Source organism: Parus major, chromosome 3 (genome assembly GCF_001522545.3).
Source record: "Parus major isolate Abel chromosome 3, Parus_major1.1, whole genome shotgun sequence".
In the NCBI taxonomy this organism is placed as follows: Eukaryota; Metazoa; Chordata; class Aves; order Passeriformes; family Paridae; genus Parus; species Parus major.
Genome location: NC_031770.1, coordinates 71,881,567 through 71,905,253, shown reverse-complemented (window position 1 = coordinate 71,905,253; position 23,687 = coordinate 71,881,567). Strand labels below are relative to the sequence as shown.

Below are 23,687 nucleotides of genomic sequence, written 5' to 3'. Positions count from 1 at the left end.
TGAGACTGACTGAAGATCCTGATGATGCCTTAAGTTTTTGCTTTCAAATTTTTCCTATTCTGGGGTGCCTAAGTGTGTAGATTTGAGCTTCATATTAAGTGTTAGTGAGTTCTTTTCACAGAATAGATAGATAAAAATAATCCTTTTTTCAGCTTGATACTAAGGACAATCGTTACAAGTTTCAGGCCTAAAAACATAAACAATGGTGGACTGAAGAGAGAGAACAAGAAGGATTGGACTTCACAACCTGAAGCATTGATTGGACAATTAACCCTGACAGGCAGATGGACCAAAACTTATAAAATTGCGAGACCTTGTGACCAGTCATCCATTTTGTGACCATTTTTAGGTCCAACTTGGGTGTAGCCCTGGCCAGGCTTGTGTACTGCCCAAGGTGGATCCTTTGAGGCCTTTCAATAAATATCTACTTTATTCTGAACTCTGTCTAGGCTCTGTTCTAGGTCAGCCTTCTCCAGACATCACTGACATAACTCATGTATGACTTGGCGGCAACACTACATTTTACAGTGCTGCACAAGCAATTGTACCATTTTTTCCCTTTTCACAGAATGAGCAGTGCTAATTTGTAGTTTCCTGTTTTCTCTGCTGGCCAGCCTCACCTGTTTGCTTTGTGCTCACGGCTCTGATGTCGTTCTCGTTTCAGACGGATGCAGCGCTGATGTACGATGCAGTCCACGTGGTGTCAGTGGCTGTCCAGCAGTTCCCACAGATGACCGTCAGTTCGCTACAGTGCAACCGCCACAAACCATGGCGCTTTGGGACCCGCTTTATGAGTCTCATTAAGGAGGTAAGGCACTACTAAAGGGACCTGATCCCCTGCATTCTTTTCCCCCAATTCCCATTTTCTTTTGCTTTTACTCCATTTGGTTTCTGCCTTTTATTTTTTTTTTCAGTAGATGGTCATCTCTCATCCTGTTATGTATAAGGAGTTTAACAAGCAAGACAGCATTTTTCATTGAAAGTATTGAAGTATTACTTGGAACAAAAATATATGGAAAGGTGAAATAACTGCATTCTAAATAAAACTTATGTTTGTAGATAATTGGGTCTGTGTGGAGCATTTATGCCATGAAAACCCGAACACCTGAAACTCTAAGACTGACCTAACCCATAGACTGATTATGAGAAATTTAGCAGCTGAATACTGGCATAAGTTTAAGGGGGCCAGGAATTAATTTTACTTCCTGGTTTAAATTAATTTTTTTTCTTCATTTTCTATGGTGAATTTCTATATGTCTCCTTAATTTCCCAAGATGCTCTTTAGATACTGATAGGTAGTGATAGTAAAGCTAGGAAATTTAAGGTGCTAAAGGTGAACACTGTAGACTATTCAAATCTCTCATACTGTAACTCCTAATACAATGTTTCTCAATCTAGATGTGCAAAATATTATTATGAGGAGAATTATTTGCAATATAATGTATTTTTTTTTTCAATATTGGTTCCTTCTAGGATAACAATTTTATTATTATTTCCTCTCCTACTTTGTAGAGGTTCAAAACTAGGGTAGATTTTAAGTTATAAAAAAACAATGAGGCTATTGCACTTCATTAAAAGTGAGGAATAAGCTCAGGTAGGCTGGCTCGCTGACCTAAATTTTTGCTGTCTCAGTGTGGTTTCAGGGGAATCAGCATCTTGCAAAAGTAAGCTTTTATTTGAATGAAATTTCCTGAGAAAAAGATGAAGTCCAGCATTAATGAAACAGATTGAAACTTGGGGATTGGGGAGGGGAGGTATGTAGGGAAGCAGAAGGGTAAATACATGAATGATGGAGGAGTGAAAACAAAACAGCCTTTTATCTCATTCTGTAGAGGAGTCTATTGTCTGACATGGAAAGTTAAAAAAATTGTCTATGAAGACTGAAAAAATGTTTGATTTAATTAGCAAAAAATAAATACAAAGTATTTAAAAACAAAAATCAGCCACAAGGTAAATTATTTACATAAAATGAATAATTAATGATCCCAATTTGGAAGGAGTAGTTTGTCTTTTCTAGGAAAAAAAAAAAAAATAAGGAAGAGGCATTTATTTCTAGAAACTGTTTTTTCTCTCTCCATAGGCCCACTGGGAAGGCCTCACAGGCAGGATAACTTTCAACAAAACTAATGGCTTAAGGACAGATTTTGATTTGGATGTCATCAGCCTCAAGGAAGAAGGTCTTGAGAAGGTGTGTAAGACATTTGCTTCCAAGGAGGTGGGAAACAAAACAACACAAAACTCAACCCCTAAAAACATTTACAATAGAATTTCATGTGTTATGTAAAACAGAGTACCTGCTCTCAGCTCAATATTTTTATAAATGGTCCTAAAAAGTTAAGAATTGGTATCCTGACTTGTTGGCTGTCAATATTTCTTGTTCAGAGGTGGAGTGAGAGAGCAAAGAATTGGGAAATGCTCTTCCCAAGTAGCTTAATATTGTCTATATTTGAGCTTAAGAGCTCAGCAAGTATGTACAGACATTTGGCCTGCCTATATACACCATCATGATCTGAAATCAGATCATCTTCCCTCCAGCCACCTTACCATGCCACCAGGCAATTGCAGGAAGCTGCAGTGTCTCGCACTGTTGTGATCAGTAGGCAAAGGTTTTGCGACTGGAATCTGTCTTGTAGTTTGCATTTAGAACTGGTGTTCTGTGTTCTGTAAGGACTATGTTTTCCTTCATCTTCAGATAAAGTTCAATCAGCTCTTGCCCCAAGGTGATAATTGTGGGCACAAATAAAAACAAAAATTAAGGGAAGGGACCATACTACAGAGTTGCATTTCCTTTCTTCTGTAAATTCACTGAATGGAGAAGCTAATGTAAGCAACATATTTTCCCAAAATTTTGTCTCACAAGACTAGCTTCGAAACGTTAATTTTCTCTTACTGGGAAGATTTGTAAAAGTTCAGAAACCATGAGATTGTCATGAAACACTTTCTTAGGTAACAACATTTTTGTTGCCCGCTGGAAAACCTGCGATTCAAGAATTAAACTGCATTTTAAAATGTTCAGCCATACACTGACAGTAGGTTTCTCTGATGAAGTTTCCCATGAAGTGAGCTCTAGCAACTTAGCCAGGGAAAAGAGCATATAGTAATTATTAGGCTTGAAAAATAAATTAGTATTGTGTACAAGTAGAATAGGTACAGTGCAATTTGTCTTTCTTACTGGAAACAGAAATGGAAAAGTTGATGTCATGGTAATAGCTAAATAAGTCAGTAGTGGCTGAAGAGAACTGTTGAAAATGAGGAAAGGATGTCTTTGTAATTTAGGATGGCTTTAAGAATATTAGGTGGCATTTGGGAACCACAAAGCAACGTGAGATTTCTGGAAAGTAAAATCTCAGTTGATAATACACTAGGAGATATGTATACATCAGTAAAAATACAGAGATAAAGAAGAAAAGGTCTACAGAGAAATATGGAAGACAATAAAATTCAACAGGAAATAGAGTAGTACTCTAAAACACATAATAGAAAAAAGGATCTTGGGAAACAGTTATATTAAAAGATAAGTAAGAGACAAAACCAGAAATAATTGTTGAAGCATATTGATATTTCAAAAGAACAACAGTATGTGTTTGAGCTATATATAAGGATTTTCATAGAAAAATATGTATATAAGGATTATATACATATAAAGATATATATAAAGATTTTCATAGAAAAGGAAGATACCCTTGCTGCCTTCATGGCTTATTTGGTCATATGATAAATTGAAGTGATAATATTATTTTTTCACCAAACAGTGTTGACAATCTTTGGAACAAGGAAAAAGAGTCGGTTACTATATATGAGCAAAACCAGAGGAGTTTCTCTGGGGTGTAAGGAGATGAGATTGGGAAAAGGAAAATTCAAGTGTATGCACATTTGATTGAATTGCTTACTAAACATATAGAACATATGGCGTATTTTACTGAGAAAGATAAATCAATGCCCACAGAGAAATGTTTCTCTTTGAGCAAAACTACTTTTTTTGGGAAGAATGCAAATCTTATTCTTCTTGAATCCAGTGAATGGATAAATTTTGGAGTAGGTGAATTCCTAGTAGAAAGAGTACATTTTAGCTGATTCTTTTAAATAAAATGTGGGAATTTTCCTCCAAGACTTAATTCTGTGATGAGTCACCCTTCTCTCAGTCCCCTACCTCCCTCCACATGTGCACTCCATCTATCACACTTTCTCTCCTTTCTGCTACTCCTTCCTTTCCTTCCTTCCTTCCTTCCTCTCCCATTCCTTAGGTCTCTCCCTCCAGACCTTCCCTGCCTGTTTCCCTTTCCAGCTATTCCCTCTCCCTTGTACCTATTCATCTCTTTCCATGTCCTTTCTCTGTATTTTATTTTTCCTTCAGGAGCCTTTTTTCATCTCTGTCCTTATCTGGTATGTTTTCAATGTTCTTTCTAAACCATCCTGTCAGACATCTCTGCCTATATTGTAAGAGTTCCTGAGCAGCTTTTTTACTTTTTCTTCTGTACTTCCTACCATTTGTGGGGTAAAAAAAGGTTGGGAAATTAGAATTCTGTGCACCATAATATGTATGTCATATTTCCATATTGTAAACTGTTCTTATTTCTTCTAACCTCCTTCCAAATAAAGGGAGAATATTTATTCTGTCAAGGACAACAGTTTAACTCAACAATCTTGTCTGTAATCCATGAAAAGAAAAATATTGATGGAAGAGGACAAAAGAAATATTGTGAAGAATTCCTAGAAGGCATATTTTTTAACTTAGATTTTGTAAAAATATGTCCTAAATAAATTACTTGTTTAGTATAACCAGTATAACTGGGAAATTACCTAAGTAATCTGTTATAAGTTCAATGATTTCTGAAGTCAGTGACAACAGAACAATTCACTGATTTTAAAAATGCTATGTGCAATCCCAGATTTTACATAAAATACTTGTTCCTGAAACTCTTGAATGAGAGGTGATAATCAGGCATCAGTCAATAAGAAGTATGTGTTTCCAAATAAAATTTCATGTCTGCCAAAAATGATAGCTTCTTGTAAGATGAAAATGACAAAATTAAGAAATTATTGGAGTGCTGCTAACATAATATACCTCAAAATTTTATTACAGTCACTTTGGACAGACTGAAACTATTCATGATTAAGCACAGTGAAAATCCAAAACTGTGACACTCCAGCATAATAAATTATAATTTAAATTGCAGTCAATCAGTCTTTACACTGAGGCTGCATTGTGAGGAAAATTAATTTATACTTCAATGAGATAACAAATACCTGAATTTAATAGCACTTTTGATATGAAATTTTGTCACTGAAGAAGAATCACATATCCTCAATAAGAGATGTTGCAACTGGCTTGAAGCCTTGCTCAGAAACCTTCGCACAGGATGAACATAAATGACACAAAATTAGTTATAATTAATTATCTGGAATATCATTGTAAGGTCTTGTTTTATTTTTTATCTTTAATAATGATCTAGGAAAAAATACCCAGTAAATAGCATAAGCAGCAGATTTTTTAAGAGAGGGGAAAAAAAAGAAATACATAGTAAATCTGTGGGATCCAGAAGTATTGAAGTTTTGTTACCAATGTTATATTTGGCAAAGAAAGCGTAATATAATAATATAATATTGCTGAAGAAAGCAAAATAAATTAAGCAATTTGCAAATGGGAAATAAGAAGAATAATGGAGTATAATTATTTCCTTGATGTAATCACTACTACTAGTAACTAGTTCACAAAAGTAAATAAAGAAAGTATAGATAGATTTCACAAATCTTTGGGAGTTGAACATGGCTCTGGTTCTGGCTGCATAGTCAGTGGGTAGCACTGCAGAAAGGCAATGATCTTTCCTAATACAATGCTTGTGGCACTTCACTGTGAGTCATATTCATAGTTTTGATTCACTCAGAGCAAAAAAATGTTAATTTTCTCAGGAGAACTTTGAAGAAAAATCAAAAAGAATAATACTTGAAAGTATGCTTATCTATTCATGAAGATAAATCACTTTCAAACATGCTGAAGTAACAAAGCTACTGAATTGTGGTTACTAGCATCTCATGAGACTGAATCCCAGTCAAGTGCTCTAGAGCATATGTAAACTCAGCAAATTTTAAGTTTTGCTAGTGTACAGTGCTTCATTTTTTGGGGGGGTGATGGTGAAATATTTTGATGGTTTTGACTAGGACAGGGTTAAATTCCTTCATATAAGCTTGTTTGAGGCTGTGATTTGGAGTTGAGCTGAAAACAGCATTGATAACACAGGAATGTTTCAACAATTGCTGAGCAGTTCTTATACAGAGACAAGGCCTCCTTAGCCTGCAGAGCTACAAAGTGATTTTGGGTGGGGATGTCCAGCTGGGTGGGAATATCTAGTTTTGAGGGACTGCAGTAACCTGATAGTTACCTGGAAGTCAAATATGTGGAAGCTTGGATGCCAGTTTTCCACCATTCACATGAATTTGGGAAATTGTATTCTTTGTCCTTGAGGACCACTGCAATTACCATGTTACAGAATACTCTGTGATATTCAGTGATGAATTTAGCTCTTGGAATTGTTTCAACTTAAATAAGGTGGTCCTTGTCTAATTCTAGATAGATTCCAAATCTAGATAGGTTCTTTCTATCATTTTTCTTTGGCACATTGTGGAGCGCATGTTCATGGGTACACTTGGTCTGGATCCTCTACTTTGGATAATAAGTGTTAAAATATTCAGATTGGCATGGTCACTTCAGAATAGTTCAGCCATTTAAGGGAATTGGAAAGAATAATAGGAAATTGATGGCTTGACAATATAGTCAATATTTACAATATATTTACTGTTTGAACATTCTCTCTGAAGTGTATGTATGAATACTTTTGTTTCACTTTTCAGGAAAATTTGTAAGTTTTACAAATGTAATGCAATAAATCAAATGGTAGCTTGTTTGAATTTCAGTTACAGACTACCTTGATGCACCTTTTCTGCATTGTTGGCATTTTCTAGTAAAAACACATTGGCAATTCTACTCAGTTAAAAAAGCTACTTAAAGATTAAAACATTGTGTTGAATAGAAAATAATTAACTTGCTGAATGGTTTTTGCACAGCTTTCCTGTAAGAAGCAGCTTTGAAAACACATTTGTGTGATTTGGGAGCTAACCATATCAGTAATATATATGAACCCATGATGCAAATTGTTGGGTTTGAGCTCATCAACAAAGATAATCCAAAGAAAGTCTAATTGTGGACCTATGACTTTTGGTCCATTTCTTAGGTTTTTGGTTAACAAAAGTAGCAGCAAAAATACAGTGAACCTAATTTAGAAAAATGATGTATCAATTTATCAAGACAGAACTTTCTTTTTAAAGTAATGCTTCTGATAATTCTTATAGGTCTGCAGTAGATTAAGTCTGTAATTAGATAAAATCCAAATTCTAACAGTTGATGTTCCTTCACTTGTGTTTGTGACTATGTTAAAAAGTAGGAGAGGAAGTATTTTGGTTAGCAATGTCTTACCTTTTGCCAATATAAATTGGAATTATAAACATGAATTTAAACAAAACAAATGATTTAATGAATTTAGGATTTGAAACTGATCATATAAGATGATGGTGTTTCCTCAGAAATTTTTGTACTACTTGTGTACCTGAACATCTGTACATCTCACAGAGCGTGGTTCAGCTTCAGTAATGCAGCGTCAGGCTCAAGTTCTGGTCTTTGTCATTCCTTGTTACTCTATTCTACTTTGGTCTTTGAAGCAAAGCAAACACTGTGATTGTCACCATTAACAGAACACTGCAATTAAATGTTACCAACTGTTTTAAAATTTCTTGATTGTGGCCAAGCTGCAAGGCTAAACATTTTGTGTTTTCTGAAAGCCTTTCATTGTATTAGAACAGTAAATGAAGGAGGTTTTTGGTAGCAAGACTTGATTTCAAGACTTTGAAATTATGTGTTAGATGTCACTTTCCAATTGTATTTCTGAGACAAACATATTCTTTCTTCCCTTCATGATTCTTAGATCAATTTATGAGGTACTGAATGACCACATTCAAAAGACCTCTAGGAACTGAGTGTTAAGAGAGAAAGACAGACAAAATATTGATTCCTCTAGAACAGAAAATTGGAGAAAAAGAGATCAAATTTTTTGTTTCTTTATTACAGCATCCACTGATTCATGCTCTGCTGTAGTCTCAGTTTTAGAAATTGAACTCTTTGTATTCACACCACTTTGCATCCTAAACTTACTTTACAGCCCTTTGGCAACAAATCACTTAAAAGTATAGAAACAGTCTATCAGGACCCAGTTGAAAAGATAATTATAAAAAATATACATATGTATATTTGCAATGAATCCTTACTGAAATTTTTAATTTTTTTCTGTGTTTAGTTTTAAAATATCTTTACCTTGTGTTATAGATACTACTCAGTATTTGAAATGATGTTCATAATCCTGTCTAAAAGCAAAAAAGGACATATTTGTGGGGTTGTTTTTAGGCAATGTAATAATACAAACATTCTGATTTCTAAAATGGATAGCTATATTTACCATTTTAATTGTAGAGAGATGAAAATGCAAATAAATTACAGATGAGACTCATTCCTTACACTTAGTATTTAAGTCTGTCCTTGACCTGGACCTTGAAGCACAACCTCAGATGTTCTTATTAGATGAAATTCTCCAGACTTTATTTCAAAATACAAAATGTCAAAATACTTATGTGTTAAAAATTTATCTGTAAATGAATTAAGTTATTGCACTTAGCTTGTTTCTGTCTTTTACATTATTTTTCCCAAAAATGTAGTTTGTCCCTCTGTTCTCTCTGATCACAGAAAAGGGTAAATCCTTTTGTAGAGACAGTGCTCTCTGCTCTGCAAATGAATTTCTGCCTGCTAAGTTATCTTCAGGTGTGGTTTGTCTTGAGAAATGGAAAATTGAGTATTAAGAGTAGCTTTAGATATCTATATCATTTTTATGCCTAATGTCACACTTCACGAAACATAATTTGAGGTATTGTTAATCATATTTTAAATAAGCAGACTTTAAATGCAATGACAGAGAAAAATGGAACAAAATTTAATAATAACTCTAAGCAATCAAATTTTTTTTCCCTACAGCAATCTGTTTTTCCTTAAAGTGTTATTCTCTCTATGCTGAAATGTAACTAATGGGTGATTTACACAGTAATTTACTGTTTTATAGGTTGGAACTTGGGATCCGTTGAGCGGCCTTAACATGACTGAGAATCAGAAAGGAAAGCCAGCAAACATCACAGATTCGCTGTCCAATCGCTCTTTAATTGTTACTACCATCTTGGTAAGCATTTGTATTTGCTTTTCCTGAAATACAGTTTTGCAGACAAACTGATAGAATAGTAATTACAATAGTAATGAACATTCTGCAGTGTGCATTACCATTACTGGGAATTTACTTAGAATTACTTGGAATTTATGGTGTCATGAATGAACTTCAGTTGATCAGCTAGTCAAGGATGTTCACTCTTACCTTAATTGTGAGCAAGTTATCCCAATTTTGGTGTTATGTTAATTGATTAATAATTTAACTTTTCTTATTATTGACTAAAATGTTTTCTTCTTTAAAAAAACTGCTTTCTTCAGTGCCAGAAAAATCTATTGCTTTTGTTTGCTATTCTAACACCTCAAAGGAAAGAGCAAAGTATTTAACATTTATTTAACATTGTCATTACTCAATTATTGAGACAAAATTTTTTGTTATACAGATATTTAATTGATTTGTCCTTTGAACTATATCAGAAGAAACAATTTGAGTAACTTTTTTAAAATTTTCACTGTTGGCAGATTCACAGCAGTGAATGAGGTATTTTTAAATTATAATTAAATACAACTATTTAAGTAAAAATAACTGTTCATTTATTTCCTTGCAGTAATTCTGTAATAGTAATTTTAATTTCCATGCAAATTTAAAATTTTCCAGAAGTTTGTTTGCTGTGTTTGTCTGCTGCCACCATTATCATGAATTTGCAGGTATTAAAAAAGGATCCGCTTTCTTGCAATTGTATACTTTATTAAGAAGTTCTTACCTACCAACATATATTATGACATTTCAATCTAGAATGAATTTTTACAGGTGCATAGACACAAATGCAAGTGTGCTTTTAACCTTTTATGTAACATAAGTCATAGAATTTCATTCCATGGGTAACTTTTCCAACGCTTTTATGGTCTGTTTAAAAGTGGTAGAAAATCTGAAATCCTTTGTTTCATTTAATTCACTAATTGAAAAATACATACCATATAAAGCTGCATATATAGCATATACAGATATACATCTGACTCACTTTCAGATCTAATTTCTTGTTATGCTAAGACCAGCAGAGATTTATCACAACTTTCTCTTGTACTATTAATTATAGTAATGGTACACTATAGTTATAATTTAGTTTATAAATTTATAATCCCTTGTTTCTTTTTTTAATGAAATATAAATAAATGTCATATATTCTCTTATAGTAAAAGTATATCTTCTAGGGTATTAACTTGTCAATTTTCTTTCCATTGACTTCCCACAGGATAAGAAAACAATCATTTATTTCACAAGTTTCCTACATGTAACAACTACATTATCAAGTAAATTTTATTAATAATTCCAATTGACCTCCCATGCCCTCTATACTGCTGTTGCTTTGTACCCAGATATCCTGCCCAGGATTTTTCTTGAAGCTTTTCACTGATATGTAATTCATTGAACCTAATTGCTGTTAGAATTACAGCTTTACAGAATACTGTCCTGTCTCCGCAAGTGACCTGTTCCCTTTGTTACTCTGTAATGAACCAGCCTTTGTGTCTGCACTCTTCAATTGCCGTCATTGTATGCTTGATTCCAGATCAGTGATAACAAAACTGCAGCAAGGATCAATCCCCACAAGATTACAGAAGAAACACTCAATAATTTAGGGTGTTTCAAGCTTGTTTGTGTTTTAACATCTGCCTGTTGATGAGGTTTGAGTTAATATACTCTAAGTATTGCTTTTATACAGTGATACTAACATGATTTTGATTGAAATAATTAGCCCTAGAAATGGTAAATTGCACAAATATAAATGGCACTGATGCCAATGAGCACTGATTTTAATCTGGCAAAGCTAGCAAAAGACTCCTGAGATCTGAGGGAAAAGCTGCTTTCTGCAATCAGGGATATCCTTTCTCTTAAGAGTTAACTTTTGGTTAGTGGTTTTTTAAAAGTGTCCATCTTTGCAGGTATCTAAATAATGCAATAAAAAAAAAAAAGAAAAAACTTTAAATTGGTGTTACAACTTGCTCGCTTGTAGCTGCCTTTTTTACTTCAGTTATTGTTTAGTAAAAATTCTGGTAATTGCAGTTACTCTTTTCAGCTATGAAGAATGGCACTCAGAATAAGTGGTATAAATTGGAAGAGCTGTACTTGGAATAGCAAAAAGACCCAAACCATTTTTGGTGCAGAAACACATGTACTAGCTTAATTTGGTAGTTCTATCTTTTTTATGCTTAAAAAGTACGTTTCTGTTGGACAGAAAGCATATTACTGAATATTCATTTTGTGGCAATGCAAGGAAACAATATAGAATGCTAAAGCCCCTAGAAATATACCTACTACATAATCAGCTTCCTTTTCTCTCCTTCTCTGAGTCTGCAAAATCTTGCTTAAATGAAAAAAGAAAAGACAATTCTATCATATAAGCTGTCCATATGGTTTTTCTATGATGTTATTTTCACTTTAAGAATTCCCTACAATAGTCTATAGTATATTGGCAGCTGTGGAGCCTTAAACATTTTTCTCTGTAGTTTGCTCTAATGCTCACTTCCCATTTAAATATCCCAGTCTTTCTTTTATTTTTAATTCTATTTCTGAAATTCAGAGCAGTATCTATTTGCTCCTTTAGTCTGCAGTCATTAAGATTTTACAGCTGTTAAGTATGCCCTGCATTTTCAGGGATGGCTGAGTCTCTAGAAGAGGAAAATATACTGATGGGGAAAATAATAAAATATAAACTGTGATTCATAAATTCATCTGTTTTAAGTAAGGACAGAGCACACAGCTCTGTCTTGAATCCTTCATAATGCATTTTGCAGGTATGTAGCTGAAAAATTATTCCTTGGTTTCTCAACAATTCAGGGGTCTATTCTGGAAAGGGACAGGGCTTTGTCAGGACTTCACCCTGTCTAGGAATTTATGTACATGTAGTTTTTTTGGAGAAATGTGTCTGGTTTCCAAGTTCTGATCCCATAGCAGCCCCAAACACCAGCTGAACATGCCCAATAGGGAGATATACAGGTTTTTTTAGGGAAGTGGGGGAAACATTTTAAAAATAATAAGTATGGTGTTTTTATCTTTTATAACCATAGCTTTGGATATATCAATCTTTTTGATACTACTGTTTTCTTTTATTTTAAAACCATCTGCATTGAAACTTCAGAATTCCTTTTTCATTTAAAAAAGTTGACTTTATGAATATTCTACATTTAGAAAAAACAAACCAAACGAAAAACCTAAAGAAAACTAATTTCCAACTTCAGTAATAAGGATTTCTTATTATTTGATTCTCCTAAATTCCCACCAGAATTCTGAAACATTTCTTCTCTTTAGACTTTAGATGTAAGTATCTAAATATTTTTGTTCCTATATATATTCTACTTCCAATAAGAAAGAGTTTCAACTTTGGAATTCAGTCTCCATGTTTATAAAGATATGTGCATGGTACTTAGGGATTTTTTTTTTTAATTCTAATTTCATACCAGTCTGTACATATTGTCATACTGGTTCATTTGCCCTGTTCTGCTGAAGTAAATGCTTGTTTTCTTTTCCTGTGTAGCTTTTATGTACTCTTCTGTATCTGCTTACATCAAAGCTCAGAAAAGCTCACAGTTGTCAAGTTTAATTTTTCCAAGAAATGTGTGAAAGTTATGAAAGGTGTGCGCTGTTCTCAAATTTAGTAGTTTTTTGTTACTTTGCATTTGAAAAGTGAAATTACCTTTTATTGTACTTCCCTTAAAAAAAATTGGTTTGAAATAGGAATAGAATTTAAAGGAATTAGGAGGAATATTTATCATAAATTTAAAAAGAATTTTAGTTAGCTCAAAGTATAGTGTTCCCACACTGTATTTTATTGATATATGCTACTTTCTCAAATGACTAGTGCATAATTTCTCTCTCTTTTCTCTTGGATACTCAAACATGAGTTTTCAATGGCCAAACTTTAAATTAATATATATTAAAAGAATATTAAAATTAAAAGAATAAATTCACCTGTCATCTTTATAAAGATGGTTTACCCATGAATTGTTTTGATTGATAGTGGATTGATTCACCTCTTGCACTAGAATTTTGACTGCCTGCTGTGAAAAACTATTGTGTATTCCTTATATCTCATATACATGTTAAGAAGCTATGTCAGTCTTTTAACGCTCCAGTATCCCACTTTCTGGTGAACAGAAGCTAATAATTAAAATCTCTGTTCAAAGAATGGAAATTTTTCAAGTGGTTTTCCCCATTTTATCATTATTTCATTTTTTATTGATTTTTTTTTTTTGTTTTCTTTTTCCCAATACTGTTTGCAAAAAATTCTAGATTAATTGAAAATATGTTCTTCCACGTTGAAATTATTAAGGAAAAATTTACATGTTTGCTTAATATAAATAAAAAAAAAAGAATTTGAAATATGAAACTTGTTGTAATTTCCAATAATATCTTTGTCGTTGAAATACAATATACCTCACAGGAATAATTCATGGAAATATTTATTGTTCAAATCTGAAAAGAAAAAGAGAAATTAGCAGAGATTTTTTTTTTTTTAGAATGTGTGCTTTCATTCAAACACTAGCTGTACATTTTTAAAACTTAAACCAGTCTGTAAAAGTTACAGTAATAATTAATTTTCAGAGATTTATCTTCTATTTGCAGACATAGTTTTTAATATGCCTGTGATTCCACTGTTCCTTGTAGCCATACCTTTATTTGCAGTATTTTAGCTAAGTTTACTTTTCAGTAAATTTTCTCAGAAAAATAATTTGTTGCATTTACAAGTTTGTTTGCATTCTCACTTTTAGTGCTTACCTGGCTTGGGATGGGGCTCTTCTGTATCCCTCTTCACTGAAGACATTTCTTATGAAACATTAAATGATGACTTTGATCTTAAAATTATGTAATAAACTGCCCTGATGTTAATTTAGAGTTGCAATGTCTATAGTCAGTGTTTATTCAGTTATAGTTTCAAGCTACTCATGCCATTCCAAGAAATAATAAAAGTGGTAATGGAAAGTGTTTCTCTGTTTTTCTAGGGAGATTTGATCAGTTTGAAAGACTTAATTTCAACTGAAACTGATTTCAAATACTCCTTTTGTTATGTGGTCTAGTAATTTTTAAGGGTCATTTCTTCAGGAATGGAAGGAAAAAAAATAAATTGTGAACAATGTTAAAGTACAAAGCAGCTGTCAATCTACATATTACTCAGTTTAAAAACTCTGTCTACCTAATCAGTGATAATTGTCCTAGTGCAAGATTTTGGTGGAAGTGATAATCCACCAAGAAGCAATGATGATTGTACTTTTAATGCGTAGAGACTTTCCTGAGTGTATGTTTAGCAACCAGTTTTACATTAGCCCATTCTACAAATTTAAAGCTTGAGCAATTAAAACATGTATAACCCTTTGTCTGCACTTGTCCAGAATACCTGAATGCCATGACCAGTATTTAGCATGTGTATTACTTGAGGAAAAAGAAAACTAGGTTGGGATTAACCAGAGCTATTACAGATGAAGCTGCCAACACCAACCCTGTTCAAGTTAAGCTAGAAATCACTTTATATAGCAAGTAAATGTTGGAAGAGAAAAAACAAATATTTTGTACAGTAGAATAACAAGAAAAAGTAGCAAGTACCAGTAAGAAATTACTGAATGTAGGATTGGAAAAGCATTAAGAGAGTATTAATAGCTTATTGATCAGTCTCCTCAGCAGAAGTTGAAAATCATTAAATAGTAGTACAGATACTATTGTAGCCCTTATCCCAGCTGGCCAGAGTAAAGAATATAAATGAGTAGGGAGCTGGAGCTAACAATTCCAGAAAGGGTTGCAAGATTTTTTTTATTTTTCTAACAAAATATAAAAAAGCATCAGCAGAACAGATAAAATGTCTGAGGATTTCTATAATGATCTGATAGAAAAATGTGTAGGAATGTATCAATGATCTGAATTGCTCAATGAAGAATATCCTTATTAAGAATTTTTAAAAAAGCATAAATTGGAAATTATACTTTCTCCTTGATATTGCAATATTTAAATTTTGTCCCTGATAACTAGGGATTGCTTGGAATGGAAGACAGGGACAAAAAAGTTATCAAGGATCTTGCCAAGATTCCAGAGACTGGGGGATGTGTAAGACTGCAAATATCTGAAAAAATCTGAGAGCAAAGGTCTTGGATCTGTGCACATGAGCATACCAAGCTACATTGGAATTCCTTCATGCCTGCAGAACAGGCTGTGACACTGTATAAGCAGTACTTAGCAGTAATGAAAATATTCCTGTGTTATAATGCTGATTTGAGTACAAATCCAAACCACAGTAGTTAATGTGAAGAAAATTGCTGCCACCCTAGAAAAAAAAAAAGCACACTGCGCTTTGTCTTAGCATGACATCTGCTTGGCCAGTGGTGTGCTTTCCTTAAGGAATTGTCATTTCACCTGAAAAAAATGTTTTCCTTATAGTTGTTATCTTTGAGATATTTAATACCAATTTCCCCAGCTTATTTACACCTATTTTCCCATAGGTTTTTTTTGCTCTGATACCATCTCTGCTTCTCAAGAATTATTCAGTGAACCTTGTCATTTAAATTGCTTTCAGCTTTCATGTTTTCTGCTAGGTCTTTGTTCTTGTCAATACTATATCTTGAAGAGCTCTTCTGGAGTCATTTATTTGTTTGTTGTTTGAGAAATTTCTGTCAAAACATCCTAGTAGTTTGGCTGGACACTTTATTCAATGTTTTTTCTTTGCTAATTGTATGAAGATCAGTGATGTACTTTTTTAAAAAATATGGCTGTAACCTTACTAATTTGAATAGGAGTATAAAACAGCTCTTTCAAGAACAATATTCTTCCCTGCATTCTCCTTTTCATTTCTTCAGGCAAAATCTTATCTACTAAAGTTCCAGTTTTATGTGGATATAATGTTCAAATCATGGGAAAACTCAAGGCAGAAGATTACATTAGGAGTCTTTACTTACTAAAGCTGTCACGTGCCTGTGGAATGAGATGCCTTTAACCTCACTGAGTGCTGATGTGGGGATTTAGGACTGTAAACATTTTCTTAAGTTGCACTGCAGAGTTTACCAGATTATTCACTGACTCTTGTGTTTGGTGCAATGATTAAATATACTATTATTTGTATTACTTACATACTTACTTACTTACTTGGTTCTTTTTCTTTTTCATTATTAAAAAATGAAAAGAGTCTACCCCAAAAGTGAGCAAAGACAGACTTGCATATTTAACCTAACAAACACAGCTTGAATATTGGTTCCATACTATAGTGGAAAACTACCAATTGTTTTTTGTATTTTTCCCTTTAATTGTCTATTTGAGAAAGGCCATCCTATACTGATAAAGAGATACAAAAATACTGTTTTACTAAATGTAAATTTTCTTCCTATAATTACAATTATTCTGCCAATCTTAATTTGTTTGCTGTCTGTTTGCACTCCACTTAATGCAAAAAAAATTATATTGGAATTTGATTTAAACATCAGAAGAGAAATGCTTAAAGAAATTTAATTCAGTTTCCATGGAATTTCTATTATAGAATTTACTTTTTGAGTAAATGTTTTCAGGTTTTGCTGCAGTCTTGTAAGCCTATAACTTGAGATGATAGAGAAGTAGGTGCTTTCACTGACTTTCCTACTCCCTTGGGTTTTTTTATGCTTTGCCTAACAAAGCATTGAGAAAAAAGTTTAAATACTTGTATAAATAGAAGTGTAAAATCCAATACCTAAAATATTTGATCAGTGTTTGGAGTTTTAATGACATTTTTTTCAGTTGCCAAAGCACATTTTTTCTGAATTTTAAAAGGCTTACATTGTCTATCAAAACAATACATTTTGTATTACTGTATAATGCAATTGCATTTAAATTTAGTGAATATATGCGTTCCTTGAAGACATGTGTACAGTGTTCAGAGTGCATTTTCTTTCCAAAAAATAAAATGATAAAGAGAATCTTTGAAAAGACATTGAAGATTTTAGACACACACAGCCAAAGCTAAAAGGATTCTGGTTTTCATATTATTTCTTTGTACAGGGAGTGATATCATGAGTGTATGCATATATAAGCATATGAGTGTCTACTACTTAAGGCAAAAATGAGAAGAAAAGTGTGGGGACATTCATTATCCATTCTGTCTTCTCAATTCTTACAGGAAGAGCCATATGTTATGTTCAAGAAGTCTGACAAACCCTTGTATGGAAATGATCGTTTTGAAGGTTATTGCATAGACCTCCTCCGGGAGCTGTCTACTATCCTTGGGTTTTCCTATGAGATTAGACTGGTGGAAGATGGAAAATATGGAGCCCAAGAAGATGCCAGCGGACAGTGGAATGGAATGGTTCGTGAACTAATTGATCATGTAAGTTAACTTTTACAAGCTTTCAACTATGCATTTAGGTTTCAAATCTGTCTATTAAAATTGTAAAACTTTTATGATAATGCCATTTGAATATTACTGTTTTCAACATGCAGATGTTTTAAGAATTAATGCAAGTAGATTGGTATCCATTATTTCTTTAGTGTAGAATTTGTAAAATAAATCATCTCTGTTTTGCCCATAGGCAGTGTTTGTTTTGGTTTAGCTCCTGTGTAGCATATGTCTAGCCCAAAATAAGAAATAATTAGTATTCAGAATTTATTTTTGAGTACAAATGTATAGGCCTTTATAACATCATTTTTTTTATAACAAAATTTTTTTTGTTTTGTTTTATAACAAAATTTGCTACAGCAATACGAGTCAGGTCTCCTTTTTCTGATAGTGGACCTGAGATTTTTGTCTTAGATAAATTTCTGTGTGTGTAGTGTAAACACCCACATTGTTTGATATTCATCTCTCTTGAAATGTTAACAATAAAGTGCACGAAGTAAGACAAAAATGTCAACTGATGGAACAAAGCAATGTCACACCAGATCACGTTACAATCAATTGTAAGTGATCTAGGGAGGCATTATTTTAGGTTCTTCAAAGTGTGCTTTCTCAGTTGGTCATGCAGTCTCAGAAACATTTTTGTAAATTTAACAATTATGTCATTGTTCCTTTCTGCATTTATTTGGGTGAATTGCTTGATAGCATTTTCTCTATAGGCATGAGGTCAAAGATTGAGATGAAACATATTCTGCACATCACTGTCATTTTAAATAGAAGAGAAGACTGTAGTTAATTCAAGTGGAACCTCTTAATGATCTCAAAAACTGCATGAATAGCTTGAAAAAATATTTGCTTATCTTGTTGCAATTTGCTTTAAGATTTCAGCAGATGGGCAGAACATGTGCTAATCAAAACATTCATATTTACTAGGAGGGTTGTTCTTCATGCTTTTCTAGTAAATGATAATCTGGTATTGGTGTTGCAACAGATGTTGATTATGCCTGGCTTCACACTTTTAAGAAGAATGCGTGGGAGTATTATAATTATGGTATCTTTAAATGTGTGTATTTATCATACCTACTACACACACATAGAAAGCAAACTTATATTGCTGGACTCTCTGCCCACCTCTATAAATGGGCATTTTTACACATGAATAAGTGCATAGGCCTGTTCAACTATTATATTTGATGCTTGCTAGGTAGCATCCTCATCTGGAACTCATATTCCATGATTGAGGCAAATATTGTGGAAGTATTTATTCAGAAGCAAATATAAATCACATTTTTATACACTTCTTATTCAGCCTTAAAGCATTCTGAAGAAAACACTAGTATGGCCTCCTAAGTTTTACACTCCTAAGACAATCTTGAAATTAAATCCATTTGAACAAGTTACAGAAGTAAGGTGTGTGAAAAAGTAGCTCTCCCCATCTTTCCTCTTGATAACATGGAATGAAACATGTATTCTTTTTCCCATAAATAATATACAACTAAACATAGATTAAAATTTATCTTTATTTATTTCTTTTTATTCTATTCAAATGATTTTTACTTAGGGGTCAGAAAAGTTTAGAGACTGTGTTAGTACACATGAAAGAGGTAGTCCAACTTTCTGATCTGGACCATAACTTTTACTAGTCTCTCTCAATTTCTCACTTGTTAAAATTTTTGCTTTAAATTTTTCTCTGGCTTTATCAATTCTTACTTTATAATCTATTTGAATGCATGCAATTTATTTATACACCCATGCCCTTTATTTACATGCATGTTATTGGTGCATTTTACTAGCAAGCAAGACTTCAGACCTCAAAAGTGAGGCGCAAGAATTTAGTGAATAACTACAGATAGACAGTTATCACATTGGGTGTTTCCGTATGATTAGTACTTGACATGATCCTTTTATCTTTCCAGTCTTTCTTTTCCCTTAGAGAATATTTTTAAATTGTCAAAAGGTTTTCTTTCCTATAAAGTAATTCAATAAGCTCAATTTATTTATTTTTGCAAGATGAAATGATCCTATATTTTTCAACTAGAATTTCTAATTGAAATAGACTACAGAATAGAGATGGTTCCTGAAGTTTCCATAGCACTTAAAACTATTGAAAAATGTTTTTAGAAATTATTTTTATCTGTTTTTGTTTTATCTGTCAGTCAGTTAAGTTCAGAGAGAAAGGTCACTATGCTGTAGTATATAGGTTTGCAATACATATGCATATATGTGTATGTAATATGTAATATGCATAATCCAAGAATAAATAAAATAGATAATTTTGGTATATTATATGTGTAGAAAGGAAAATGCACCATTTATATAAAGATTAAAAGTACCAAATAAAATCTAAGATTTAAATAAACTGTTTAAATCAGTACTTAGTCACTTTGCATAAGTGCTAGGGCTTGAAAGTCTAAACGAAATAAAGATAATGCTATCTGAGTTGACCTCAGCATATCATGTCAGTCTAAGGATTTAAATTTTATGGTATAAACAGAGACTGAAGTGTTTACATCAGGTTCTGTCTGTTTTCAATCTGCTTTCCCATAGTTTGCTCGTGATTCTTCTTTCCTTGACTGTTTTACTTAGCATTCACATCTGTATTCTTATAACAGTCTCCAAGCAATAAGTAGCTGTTTCTTGAATTTGTGGTAAATTCTGGCAGTGAATATTAGTTCAATGATTCCTTCCCTTTGACAGCTGACAACAAATTCTTCTTGGGAAAAAGACATTGGTCTCTAGAGTTGCAAATGTAAGACAAATATTAGCTAGGACAGCAAATACAGATTACATTTCTCTATGAATAAATTTTGAATTGAACTTTTCCATTTAAGTGCTCTGATTTCTTTGCCACGATTTTTCATTGAGTATTTTACCCTCTTCTCAGGTTAGTTCAAGATATGTGTGTTGCATATTTGAGAGAGGAGGAGCTAAGTTCCAGGTATCTCCATTCTTTATGGGTGAATTCTTCATAAAAAGGGGATTCTTCATACTGACTTGCTGCCTTTGGTTCAAAAACTTTATGAAAGGACAGATTTATTGAATAGGTTTTGAACCAAATCATAAATTCTGGAGAATTTCAGGTTGTTCTTAAGTGGTAAAAGTTGTCATGTCACTGTATTATATTGCATGAGACATATAGTTTAAGCATGTAAATTATATTCAAATATAGATAATGCAGACAGCTCGAATGAACATATGTAGTTTTATTTTTAGAAAATAAGATATTATACTTTACAGATCCAAAATTACTTAAAAAAATCCTTAGGTTGGGTTCCAAAACAGGATAAAATAACTGTTTTATACTTTGACAAAGCTATAAATGAAAAATCCACTGGGAAATAATTTGTTATTATATATACATGAAGAAAAATAACTTTTTTAGGGGGTTATTTGAATGATTCTTCAACAGCACAAAGCTTATGCATTACAAATAGACTCCAAGGCTTGCAGATCTATTATGATTCATAAATAATTACATAAAAGGTCCAATGTTTAGATCATGATTACTCTTTGATCATATGTGAGGATTAAATCAGAGCTTTTCTTTGTATCTAAGAATAGAATTTTCAGCTTGGAGGAATTTTACACAGTTGAACATTTAGAAAGAGCTATTTAGTCTGATTTTACTTTAGACAATGTTTTTTACTTCAGTATATTTTGAATTTTTCAAAATCAATATAAATTTTTCAAAATCAATACATATCAAATACATTTCTAAAAATAATAGTAGCTTTTTATTTTTTTAATAAAATAATAGATGTTTATATAATAGGTTTTAATATTGTTGGTGATTTTTCCTCCAAAAAACCTGTTACTTTCTTTCTCGTATTTTAAATTATGTTCCTTATAATCTTATAAAACACTTATAACCAAGGCCTTTACATTATTTTGTAAAAGTGATTAAAAAAAACTTCTAATAACTGACTCTGTAGATGTTTGGTTCCTTCCTTTTTGAGTCAGTGAAATTTTACTTTCTTCCACCTTTTTCTTTTCTCTTTCGTCCATTTCAAATGTCATTTCATCACATTGTTTGGACTCCCTCTTTCCTTCATACTTAGCTCTACCATATAGAGACATATGCTAATCAAAACATTCATATTTATTTAATAGGTAATTAGAGGGAAGGCAGGAAGGCAGGAAGGCAGGAAGGCAGGAAGGCAGGAAGGCAGGAAGGCAGGAAGGAAGGAAGGAAGGCAGGAAGGAAGGAAGGAAGGCAGGAAGGCAGGAAGGAAGGAAGGAAGGAAGGAAGGCAGGAAGGCAGGAAGGAAGTGGCGGAAGGAAGTGGCGGAAGTGGCGGAAGTGGTGGAAGTGGCGGAAGGAAGGAAGGAAGGAAGGGAGGAAGGGACAATGTTCCTCTTCTCATGATCATTAAATGGGTTCAACAATAACATCTGTGGACTATTGGTGCTCTTTAAAGCGCCATGTCTGCTACATGGCTTCCTCATTTTAACAGTGGAACAAATTAAAACTGTTTTAATTACTATTCTGCAACTGCATCTCAAGTGTCATATGACAAAAATTTCACTCAAGCTAAAGGTTTTCTATATATGATAAGTTTTATCTGTGATGCTTTGGGAAAGTGATGTTTTAAGGGGTAATAGACCATAAACATCACAGTGCTTTGGCAAATCTGCAGTCGGGCTATTGTTGCTTGAACCAGCAACTCTGGTGAATATAGATAGACAGTAAGCTGAACGACTGCTGATTTCCACTAACCCTGTCTTAATATCAGTTTTCTAATATCTTGGCATTTTATTTATTTTTACTTACTCTCCTAAAAAGAATAAGACATAATTCACTTTTTCCTGTTCTCTCTTTAAAATAAAATAAAAAAGTATAATAAAATAAATGCTGCTGTTGTATTTCAGTTTTATTTTCCTTATCTGTTTGTATTTTCAGCTTTTTATGTTTTGTTTATAATTTATCTCTTTCCCCATTTTTCTGTTTAGCTATTTGAAAGCCATCTCTTTTGAGTGCATTTTTATCCTTGGTATTTATTTATTTACCTTGCAGATAAATTACTATTCTGTGCTGAAGCTCTCTTCTCTGACTTTCCAGTAATCATTATTAGTTACATTTATTAAGCTATGTTGGAATACTAGCACAATCATCTCTTTAAATAAAGCTATAAATTTGCATTATTTAATATTTAAAAATATATTCCAACTTCTTCCGGTTATGCTGTGTTATGATATATCCGTGACTCTTTAGTTGTTAAGTGTCCATAACATACCTTTCATGTGTGTTTGTACTGTTTTAAATATTCATATTGGCTTCCAGTTTTTATTGTTTGCATGTTTCTTTCCTCATCAAAGTAGCATTTCATTTCTGTGTGAAACATGTCCTGGGGTCATAGGATAATTTCTTATGATAATTTGTAATATGCCACAAAATATCACTTGTCCTTTTAGTGCTTTTCAGTCTAATTGCTAATTCATTAATCCACAACTTCAAATGCTCTGACCTTTTATTTCCAAAGTAATTTGTCCCAAGCTGAATAAGCATCAGTGTGTCCCTGAAAAGCAAGCAGTCATATCTCCACTGTTGCTTGAAATCCTGTTTTTCACTTAAATCAAAGGTATATATTCATAGACTCACAAAACCTCTCATCAAATATTTTTCATGTCTGAATTTATCAATGTAATTCACTCAAATATGCTATACTATGCACTTCCTCTTCCTTTTTTATTTCTTTGTTTCAAAGTAAAAGATCAAAGAGATGCTCTTCTACAAGACAATGCAATTTAATTTCAAACCAACAGTTTAACATTCATCTCTATGCTCCCAAGATGACAGTTTTCATGCTGCTTTGTCACAATCTAATAAAGGTTATGTATGATATTCCATGGAAAAATGTGCAAACAGATTCTAACTCAGCAAAAGTTATGTAAAAACTGAACTTCAGGCAGAGATGCATAAATCTACAAAAAGTTTCTCAGAAATGGAAGAAAATCAGTAATCTAACATGCCAAAGAAATCCTAGCTCAGAAGTTTAGATCAAGTTTGCAAAACTGTGTATTAATTCATCAAGGATCATATATGTGCATATACGAATTCTCCATTAAACTGTTAATGATTTCAAGTACAGGAGAGATGAA

At 32.8% G+C, this 23,687-nt stretch overlaps 1 protein-coding gene across 8 annotated transcripts in view; it reads left to right on the top strand.

Moving 5' to 3' along the window:
• The window catches only part of GRIK2 (glutamate ionotropic receptor kainate type subunit 2), a 357,308-nt gene that overhangs the window by 192,073 nt on the left and 141,548 nt on the right, over positions 1-23,687 (top strand). For 7 of the 8 annotated variants that reach the window (XM_015622177.2, XM_015622175.1, XM_015622176.3 and 4 more), the window contains 4 exons: positions 665-808; positions 2,081-2,188; positions 9,159-9,272; positions 17,377-17,583. In XM_015622177.2, coding sequence (XP_015477663.1) covers positions 665-808; positions 2,081-2,188; positions 9,159-9,272; positions 17,377-17,583 — 573 coding nt within the window. The remainder of the gene's footprint in view (positions 1-664; positions 809-2,080; positions 2,189-9,158; positions 9,273-17,376; positions 17,584-23,687) is intronic. The other variant, XM_015622179.1, reaches the window with a different exon arrangement.